The sequence below is a fragment of the Gavialis gangeticus genome, unplaced genomic scaffold, assembly GCF_001723915.1.
Source record: "Gavialis gangeticus isolate Ggan-Ray unplaced genomic scaffold, GavGan_comp1, whole genome shotgun sequence".
In the NCBI taxonomy this organism is placed as follows: domain Eukaryota; kingdom Metazoa; phylum Chordata; order Crocodylia; family Gavialidae; genus Gavialis; species Gavialis gangeticus.
In genome coordinates, this window is record NW_017728980.1 from 15,425,692 (window position 1) to 15,436,150 (window position 10,459).

The window sequence follows — 10,459 nt, forward strand, 5'->3', positions numbered from 1 at the left end:
CAGCAAATCAGAATGCTTTTAATGCTGTGGATTTCTCTTTGAAATCTCTGGGTTTATCTTGTGAATCATGTTTGCACACCCGGCAGTCCTGACAACAGGGCACCCTTGAAACGGTCCCAAGGCACCCCAGAGTGCCATGGAGGAGAAACACTGCCCTATGAAGAGCTGGGTTTCTGCTCATCTGAAGTCAAAAGGAAAACAGTTGTTCTGTGTAGTTTGTATGGAGTTTTGCTGTTATCAGGATCGCTCTGACCAATAGGCCTGAGATTGCTTAGGCTATTATAGCGCATCAAAATTTAAGTAGGTTAACTGCTGCAGGGAGGGGGGGAATTACAGATCACAGCCTGCAACACCTTTCTTCAACTGGAGGACAAGCATTATCTTTGCACAGTGCCTGCATATATTGCCCTAACTGATGATCACTCTTCCAGATACCAGCTGGATTTCAACCTGTAACTCCATAACAAACTAGCAAACTTTGCACCTATTTTCAGCCCTGTGTGCTGTGTTTATCGCGGTGACCGCTGTATCCACAGAGTTGGGGGGGTTGAGTACTGTAACTTGAGGAGCTAGTTTGTGGACTATATTAATAAACTTGCTCTTACAGGGATTTTAGTCAGGGATATTTATGCACTTCACAAAGGTGAGAAATTGGGGGCTGTGGCAACACTTTTGGGCAGAGTTGTCAAAAACACAACCTTGACTTGCAAGATGTTGGTGTGCCAGGGGCAGATGGCAAGAGAGCCAGGAGGTGCCTGATCCTTGGCTCCTTCCCTGCTATCTGCTGGGAGGCCTGGCGGCCAAGCAATGTTCTTTGGTATGCCACAGTGGCACCTGTGGAGAACCTGGAGAGGGTCCAGAGGAGGCCGTGCGCACGACCCGGGGGCAGCAGGGCAGGCCCTATGAGGAGAGGCGACAGGAAGCTAGTGGCCACTTACAAGCCAGTCAGGGGGGACCAGCAGGCTTTGGGGGAGTCCCTGTTCCCCTGAGCACTCCCAGGAGTGACGAGAAATAAGGGTCACAAGCTGGCAGAGGGTAGATTCAGGCTAGACAGCAGGAGGCGCGACTTCACGGTCAGGGGGGCTAGGATCTGGAACCAACTCCCAAAAGAAGTGGTGCTGGCTTCTACCCTGGGGGTCTTTAAGAGGAGGCTTGTCAAATCCCCTTGCCAGGGTTGTTTGACCCCAGTACTCTTTCCTGCCATGGCAGGGGGTCGGACTTGATGATCTACTCGGGTCCCTTCCGACCCGACCAACTATGAAACGATAGGTTGCGTTGGGTCATGTAAAATAACTCGCTGAGTTAAATAAATAAATAAATAAATAAATAAAACAAAAAATAAAGTGCAGCAGATCTAAAGACACATCTGCTGCTATTGAAATGCAGATACCCAGCCCCAGACTTTTGTGTTAGTAACAGAAGAGAAGCAGTGTCTGTGCGTAGGGAAGTAGCATTAATTATATAAGGTCTGTTCTGTTACTGAAATAAACTAGTGCTGCAATGAGCTTAAAATCTGATTATAAATGAAGGAAGTTAGGGGAATGGATAGGCATTGCCGGGAAATAGCCGATATGGAGGGCATTTTTAAAAGGATGGGTTCAGTGCGCGGGAAGCTTCAGCGATAGAGTCTGTATTGGCAGAATTAAAGCCTGAGGTGGGTGGGTGGGGAACACGAGCTGCCCTGTAATGGGACTTGGCAGGGCTGATGAAGATTTCTGTAGGGTTCCTGTTGTACCTCCGGGCCAGGCTTTGCGGGGGGAACCTGTCTGCAGACCCTGGGCTCAGGTGAAGGAGAAAGTTGGTCTTTTGGGATGGTGAGGTGGCTGCTTCCCCTTTCCTAAAAGCAGCATGCTCTAAACAAACTTGCCTGTGGGGGACACTCTTGCACCAGGTGGCTGCAGCTTGTGGGGAAGTGCAGGAGACCAGGGGAAGGAGGGCTTCCTGCTGCCCTGCACCATGTTGAACTTGCAGCCTGCCCAGGCAGATTGGCTGGAGCTTGTTGTGCAGCTCCTAAGGTCTGTAGCTGATCTGCATGGGGGTACCTAGAGTCCACCAGGCTTCCCCTCCCATTTCCTCCCTGCTCTTCTCCTGGGGCAAGGTGCAGCATTGGTAAGGTGCCACACACGGGCTGAAGTCTCTCCCTCAAGCTGTCCTGATTCTAGTCCCTGATGTCTGCGGATGCTACTGTCCTGGCTGCGATCTCTCTCGTCTCGAGAAGGGGTGCTGCGGGTGGCTGCCTAGGCACAGTGCTGTGCACGTACCCATGGCTGGAACTGCTAATGAGGACTATGATAGGGCTGTCTGTGAGGATTAAAGCCACTGCCAGCCTCCTTTGCTAGCAACCGCTGAAGCTGCCACCCCCCGTGAAGGCAGCAAAGAGCTTGTACAGCACACGTGATTTATTTCAGACTTTGCTTCCTGGACTTTGTTCTGCTAGATTGTTAAAGCATTTCCCTGTGAACGCCGTACCTCGGGAACCAGTTACCATCCAGCACCCCTCCTGAGCAGTGGGGCTGGTGCTGCCAGGATGCTGGGGACAGTCTGGCGCTTCCTTGTTGGCATCTCCATTTCTGTACTAGGATGGCAGAGGCTGGCCTGCGGCCTCCCACCTCCCTGTGACAGGTAACTGCTGTCCAAGCTACTCCATGGGCACCAGCAGGCCTCCCGGTGACAGATCTCGGGGCCCAGGGCTGTTGGTTGTTTTTGTCTGTAACACATCCTAGCACCTCCTGTACAAGTTGCAGCTGTTGGTGGCACATCACTGCCTGGTGCAAGTGGCTGGACCTGATGATCTGAGATCCCTTCCAGCCTTGCCATCTATGACTCTATGGAGCATGAGGGAGCAGCCAGTGAAGCCTGTGTGTAGTCCAGAAGTTCTTCTTCTCTCTGAGCCCACTCTCAGCTCCTACAGTCTCTAGAGCTATGATTAATACCCCTCAGCCTTCCTCCCCAGCGGCCTATTCTGGCTCAGAGGACATGCAACTGTCAGAGCTGGATGTGGTGAGAGCCTTTCCCCTGTATTTGGGCAGAAATATCTGCAGGTATAGTTGGAGGACAAGGATCACTGCCCTGAGCTTATTCATATGGGTGACAGGGGCTTCATCATGACTTGCTACCAAGTGGTAGCTGCATGTTCCCCTGGGAATCATGAGATTTCTTCTGAGTTTGAGAGGAACTGAGGTGCTGCTTGGAGTTCAGAGGGTATGTTTGCATTGCGTGGCTCTGGCGTAGACTTCCAGGATGGACAGGAGCTTCAGCAGAGCAGTGCTGTGGTTAGTCATTGACTCCCATGGGAACTGCTTGCCAGCAATTAAGTGGAGTCCTATCGGTGATCCCTTGAAGAGAGAGTACTTGGCTTCACAGAGCCTATGGCAGCTTGTCTCCAAGAGCTGCCATCTGTTCTCACTCTGTGTCTTTGCTCTGCTCTGTGATCCTGGCAGACTTGCAGCTTCCTCTGCTGTTTGTTTTGGTGAAACGAATGGTAACTTCACAGCAGATGCAGGCATTGGCAGGGTGCCACCCTGGTGGACCTTGACCTCTGTGATGGACATTGTTTGGGCTCCAGGCTGGCACTTGTTTTTGTCACAGGGCCGGGATGGTGCCTGATTGTGTAGCGGGACTGGGCTGCGTGGCTCTTGCCTGTCAGAGCTGATGCCCAGCAGGTGCTCTCAGATGTGCCATGTGGTTGTGTGACATGGCTGTAACATGCCGTGGTCTTGTGCACAGGAGACGGTCTTGGTACATCCTGGTGTGCAGATGGACCCTCGGACAGTCTGAACGCAGCAGTCGAGGGACCGTTTAGAGTACTGCAATGGAAAAATCAGTGGGTTCTGGGTCTGGGTTGACGCCCAGGAAGTTTGCGCTGTCTTGTATCAGCGCACTCACTCCCCTGCGCACTCATGCAGTGACAGTGCAGCCCACCTGTTCCCCCTGCAACATGCCTGGGCCCTGACCCAGACCATGCTTGACGTCTGCAGTTCGCTGTCCATGCTGATGAGCTGTCTGTTGCAGTGCATATAGCAGACTGTGCAGAATGTGACCAGGCAGGTCTGAATCTTGCTTAGCTTGTCTTTCTGTCTTTTTGCAGCAAGATTTACTGCACTGGAGACCTCCTGAAGCAGGTTCAGCTGGCCAGGCTCTTCCCGGATGCAAAGCACTTTATTGACATGCCCCTGCGGAAGCCAGCAGGTCAGCACAAGCGGCATGGCTCAGGCCACTGCGCTGCGCTGCTTCCTTTGCTCCCAGACACACACCTGCAGTCTAGTCGTTCCAGTCCTGGGCTGCAGTCGCTGCCAGTCTGGTCTGTGCCTGGCCCACAGTAGTCATAGGCCCTCTATGCGACTTTGGTCAGGCCACAGTTGGAGTACTGCGTCCAGTACTGGGTGCTGCACTTCAAGAGGGATGTGGCCAGCCTGGAGAGAGTTGAGAGGAGGGCCACCGGCTCGGTGAGAGGGCAGCAGGACAGGCCCTATGAGGAGAGACTGAGGGACCTGAACCTGTTCAGCCTTGGCAAGAGGAGGCTGAGGGGGGACCTGGTGGCTGCCTACAAACTCATCAGGGGAGATCATCAGCAAATAGGAAGAGTACTTTTCTCCCCAGCACCACCCGGGGTGATGAGAAACAGTGGTAATAAGCTGATGGAGAATAGGGTGGAGATCAGGAGGCAGTATTTTACGGTTAGGGTGGCCACAATCTGGAACCAACTTCCCAGGGAAGTGGTCCTCGCCTCTACCTTGGGCAAATTCAAGAGGAGGTTGGATGATCACCTGTCTGGGGTCTTGTGAACCCAGCATTCATTGCTGCCTGTGGTAGGGGGTCAGGCTAGATGATCTGTTCAGGTCCCTCCTGACCCCAGCTACTCTCCCACTATGAGTGGGAGTCCTGGCACTGTGCTGTAGCAGTGCAGTGGTGTGTACTGCACTGGGAGAATTGCCAGCATACCTTGGTCCTGGCAGGGGTTGCTGCAGCCTCTTCTCTCTTCTCAGATGTGGTGCTGGCAGAATTTCAGCAGCTGATGGCCAAAGCACAGAAGGGCATAGTGTCCAGGACAGAGCTGCAGCAGTTTGTGACTTTGTCCTTTGATGATCCAAGGAAGGAGTTTGAGCAATGGGAGCCTCAAGACTGGAAAAGCAGGTGTGCAGTGAACCCAACCAGATCCCTCTTGGTGTGAGCCTGGCATGAGGCGTCCTGTGGAGTTCTTTCCTGCCAAATTCTCTTTGCCTTCCAGGCCCCGCATACTACACAAGATTTCTGACCAGAAGCTCCGGGCATGGGCGTCGGAGCTGAACACCAAGTGGAAATCCCTCGGGAGAAAGGTAGTTGGGGTGGGAAGCCTGCTCCCACTGGGCAGACGTGCCGTAGGCCAGCTGTAGGGTGCACGGAGCGGTTGTGGGGCCTGGGAACCAGCCTGGTTTGTCTCTTTCTCAGATCAAGGTTGCTGCAGAAGCCCAGCCAGAGCTTTACTCCCTGATCTATGTGCCAAAGCCCCTGATGGTGCCTGGTAGCCGGTTCAGAGAGGATTACTACTGGTGAGTCCTGGCTGGGCAGGGACTGGGTCTTGCACTGTTCTCAGATGAATCGTTGTCAGCACTCTGGTCTCGCCCTAATCAGGTTGAGCTGCTGACTATGTTGTTGTGCGTCGTCCCCCGCCCCGCTAATTCCCCCCCGCACTGCAGGGGCTATTCGAGGCCTCCCTCTTGGGGCTGGGGCTGCTGTATGCAAGGCTGAGCTTTGTTTCCAAGCCTAGACCACCTGCAGAGGCTCACTCCCCTTCTGCTGCAGGGATTCGTACTGGGTCATCGAGGGGCTGCTGCTATGTGACATGCCTGCCACGGCCAAAGGGATGATTCAGAACTTCCTCTACCTGGTGGACGGGTGAGAGCTTGCAGAGTGGGGACACCAAGTGCCTGGCTGCCTTAGGCCATCACGTCTGTGGGGGCTGCAGCTTCCCATCCAAGAGACGTGAGGGAGTGGGCCCTTGCTCCAGCTGTGCCCCGTCCCTTCAGGCATGAGCTCTGAGGGGGTTGAGGCCAAGGGAAGGATCTCTCCAGTCTGCTGGCTTTGGTCCTGTGGCAGCACCGTGGCTGGGGTGAAGCTGCCCCAGCACATGGTGGGCAGGGCGGTTTGCTACAAGCCCGCCCTGCTCCTGCCTTGCCGTGGAGCTGTGACATGGGTTGTCCCAATGGGCAGGTACCGGCACATCCCCAACGGAGGGCGGGTCTATTACCTGCGCCGGAGCCAGCCCCCCTTCCTCGCACTGATGATGGACGCCTACCTTGCTCGCACCAATGACACGGCCTTTCTCAGGTGGGCACGAGGTTCTGCTGGGCACACTGGCCCTGTGTCCCTGGTGGCAGGGCAGGCCGCGGACCCTCCCCACAGGCCTGGCACCTGCCTCCTGGCCTCTTCCTTGTGCCAAGTCCTTGAGTGTGCTGCTCTGCCTTGCAGCACAAGCGGGTCCCAGGGGCGGCAGAAGACACGGGTCTGTTCCCCGGTAGCCTGAGGCAACGCAGCCTCCGTGGCGGGTGGCCTGGGGAGCTCCGCTGTAAAAGGGAGCGTGGGGCTGCGACAGATGGTGGGGGCAGGGTGGCTGTGCTGCTGGAGCCCAGCCTGGTTAGTCGGCTTGCTTGGCACTGGGGGGATGCTGACAGGCCTACTCTGGCCCCCAGGGAGAACATCCACCTGCTGGAAGTGGAATACGAGTTCTGGCAGCACAATCGCAGTGTGAACATCACTGTGGCGGGCACAGATCACACTCTTAACCGCTACCATGTCCAGGTTGGGGAGCCCAGGTAACAGCCTAGAGGCACTGCCCGAGCAAGCGATGGACAAAGGAGTGGGACTCCTGGGCTCCAGATCAGCTCTGCCATGACTTGCGCTGCGGCGTTGTAGCCCAGGGCCCCATCCTCTCCCCTCGTTGCAGGGGCTGCTGCTAGCACTGGGCTTGGCAGATACCTGGCTTTCTGCTGACACCAAGTCTGTTCTCGGGCCCCTTCCCTGCCTCCTGGACATCGGTGTGGGGGTTCAGCTCTGCTCTGCTCCTGCAGAGGCGGTGTCTGGCTGCGTACTCTTCCCCCGCACCGGGGACCGTGAGCCGCAGCAGGGAGCTGTGCCCAACTAGGTGCTTGTACAATGGAGTGCAGTGGCTGCAGCAAAGGCCTTGTGGTCACTTGTTACGCAGCGAGTCTTGCTTGAGGTTCTGAGGGTTATTGAGCAGGTGCTCCAGGAGGTCCCTCCAGCCCAGCCCAGCAGCATTGCTGCTGGGCAAGTCACTGACCTGGAGTAGATGCGGAGGCAGACAGTGCCCCCGGACTCGTGTTGCTGTTGGCATCCGGCCTGGCTGCTACCCTGCGGTGCCGGCAGCTGGACCCTGTGGCTCCCTGAGTGGTAGTGATGCTGGCAGAATTTGCCCTGCTTCCTCAGCTCTGGGCTCCCTTGCGGAGTGTGGAGAGGCCTGCTCCTTGCTGGCACAGCATGCCTGGTGGTGGCCGAGGCGGCGGCTGCTGCTGCTGCTTGGAGCAAAGGAAGGGCAAACACCTTGATGGACCTGGTGTGTTTCCCTCCCCCACCCCCAACCTCCTGTCCTCCTTTCCTTGCAGACCAGAGTCCTACAGCCAAGACTGGGAGCTGGCAGCTGGCTTGAGTGACGGTGAGGTCTCTGCATCACAGTATTGTCCCCAGCATCGGCAACCCACCCTGCCCCTTGCTGGCTGCACCCCATGTGCAAGGAAGCAGAGCCATGGGTTGGGGCTGGGCATGGGGAACAGCCTCAGTGAAGGAATGGCTTTTTCTGTATAAGAGGATGTGCTGGCCCTGAATGTTCTGGCCATCAACAGCCCTGGGCTCGGCTGGGCGAGACGATGGCCATCGCTGCCGCTTGGGTGCTGCTTTGCTGGGTTGTGTGATTCCCCAGGCCCTTCTTCCACCTGCACTCCAGAGGGTCGCTTGGGTGGGGGACCCTGCCCCCAGCTCGCTGCTGTGCTCCATACCCATCTGATGCACATGCCTTGGCATCTTGCGTTTACCCTTGCAGGGCATGCCCTGGCTAGGCACCAGCCCTGCTGCCAGAGGGGTCCTTATGTGATTATCTGGTGCTTGCAGCTGCCAGGCAGGAGCTCTGGGCAGAGCTGAAGTCTGCAGCAGAATCAGGCTGGGACTTCTCTTCACGCTGGTTCCAACCCTCCACGCACACTGGCACACTGAGGGACACAAAAGCCAGCGCTGTGGTGCCGGTGGACCTGAACGCCGTGCTGTGCAAGACGGAGCGGCTGCTGGCAGAGTTCCACAGGCGGCTGGGTGAGGCGCTGCTCGGGGAGCAAGGCTACGCCTGTGGGGCAGGGACACCCCCTGCTCTTGGAGCAGTGACCTTGTCTCCTGCACCATGACTGCTGCCCTTGCAGTTTGTGCCCATGGCAGTGCAGCATATTGGCAACTCCCTGCACCAGCAGAAGGCATCCAGCTGCACTCTGCCCTGGGTAAAGCCCAGGTGTGGTCCCTTTGCTGCTCTGCTGAGCTGAAGCGGAAACGAGTGCTGTTGGGATGTCACCTGCTCCAGGTGCTGATGCTTCCTGGATAAGGGGCTGCAGCAGACACGCATGAACTCTGGCACATCCCTACTGTCTCTCCTGTGTTCCAGCTTGAAGCTTTATGCCTACTGCCCAAGTCTGCTGGGAGAGGGTAGTCCTCTGGCCTTCTCTCTGAGGATGTCCTGCCAGCCCATTGCAAAGCAGTGGGTGCTGCCACAGGCTGCCAGGGCTCCACAAATGGCTGCGCCTGCTCTCGCCCTCCAAGGCAACAGCTCCAAGGCTGCCCACTTCCGGCTGCACTGGAGCGCCGGCTTCGGGCTGTGCAAGCTGTCCTGTGGGATGAGGTGGCTGGAATATGGCTGGACATCAACCTCCTGACAAAGCAGCGGAACCCAGCCTTCTACCCCTCCAACCTGGTGCCCCTGTGGGCCGAGTGCTTTGCGGATGAGGCTGCGGCGGCGAAAGTGTTGCGCTATCTGCAGGTGAGCCAGGCGCCAGAGCATGAGGACACGGCCTGGGTGCCTGAACAAGGGGGTCAGTCTCCACTGCTCTTGCACGTGGGGATGCCCCGTGTGCCGGTTGGTACCACATACCTTCCTGCTGAGCGACTTGCACAATGCTTGGGGAGCTGGGCTGCCCAGTGTCGGGGCGGGGGGCTCCTGAGGGCGATTCAACTGCTGCTGCAGCCCTGCCTTCTGCTGGAGCTGGGTGCACCTGTCTTCCACAGGGGCAGGGGCCTCCCCTCCGGTGAGGGCAGGCTGTGTAGGCCCCAGGTAGCTGGAGGGGGTGGCTGGGCCAAGCTTGCTGTGCTCAGTGCAGTCCTTGGGCTTACAGGGGAACACAGCCCTGTCCTATGACAGCGGGCTCCCGACAGCTCTTGCCAGGACGGGGCAGCAGTGGGGCATGCCCAAGGCCTGGCCCCCGCTGCAGCACATGGTGATTGTTGGTAAGAGAGTGACTTGTGGCCTGTGGATGGGACTGCTGAGCCTGGCAACACGGTACTGTGTTGTCTCACTCCCCTTCCTCGCATGGTGTGGCCCCAGTCACGTGCCAGCGCTGCTGGCTGCACCCAGCCTCAGCCTGATGGCACAGGTGCCGCTGTGCAGCAGTCGTAGTGTCTGCCCAGTCCCAGCTGTGGGGCCTGAGCACGCAGAGTCCCAGGCACCTGGGGGCATGTGGCAGGGGAGGGGGAAGGCCTTTCAGCCAAGTTTGCAGTACTGCTGCCCGGCTGGGGCAGACTCTGTGCTGCTCGGCCTGGGGGCGGCTGGTTGGAAAAGCTTGCGAGCGGGGGCACCTACCGGCAGTCGCCCCCATCCTCCAGCTCCTTTGAGCGCCAGAGGCCACCGCCTGCCGCCTTGATCGGGCTGTGGGGGGAGAGGGGTAAGTGGGGCACAAGCCTGGCTGCAGCTGCAGCCCCAGTGGCTGGGGGGGGCCTTGGCCCGCAGGGCCCCACTGCCGCAGGTCTGGTGAAGCCCAACTCCTGGAGCGCACGAGAAACGGCCTTTGCCCTGGCCCAGAACTGGACCCGGACCACCTTCAGCCTCTACCACAAGTACCAGGCCATGTTCGAGAAGGTAACGCGGGCGGGCGCGGTCTGGCACTCAGCCCTGCTCCAGCGGCGGCGGCGCCGAGGGGCGGGGGCGCCCGGCCGCTTTCCCTGGTGCCGGAGGGTCCGAGGGGCGGGCGTCTGGCTCTGCCCCGGGCCGACCTCCGCCTCCCCCCGCAGTACAGCCTGGACGGCGAGGGCAGGCCGGGCACCGGGGGCGAGTACCAGGTGCAGGTGCGAATGGGGGCTGCGCCGGCTCCGCGGGGGATGGCGAAGGTTCGGGCCGGCCCGAGCACAGGACCCCGGCCCGGCCGCCTGACGCCCCCGTCCCCGCAGGAGGGCTTCGGCTGGACCAACGGCGTCGCGCTGCAGCTGCTCGACCTGTTCG

General features: G+C 58.3%; 1 protein-coding gene across 1 annotated transcript; it reads left to right on the forward strand.

Annotated features, from left to right (window-relative positions):
• Nucleotides 1-2,399: 2,399 nt before the first annotated feature.
• On the forward strand, nt 2,400-10,458 carry TREH (trehalase; the record flags this gene model as incomplete). The annotated part of the gene is given in 16 exon segments (XM_019508577.1): nt 2,400-2,622; nt 4,088-4,188; nt 4,986-5,133; nt 5,228-5,315; nt 5,428-5,528; nt 5,782-5,874; nt 6,190-6,306; nt 6,669-6,791; nt 7,599-7,648; nt 8,101-8,295; nt 8,791-8,817; nt 8,820-9,007; nt 9,360-9,471; nt 9,987-10,099; nt 10,252-10,305; nt 10,408-10,458. Coding segments are annotated over 16 exon segments (1,656 nt in total), but the record flags the coding sequence as incomplete, so codon positions are not given.
• Between the last annotated feature and the right edge of the window lies 1 nt (nt 10,459).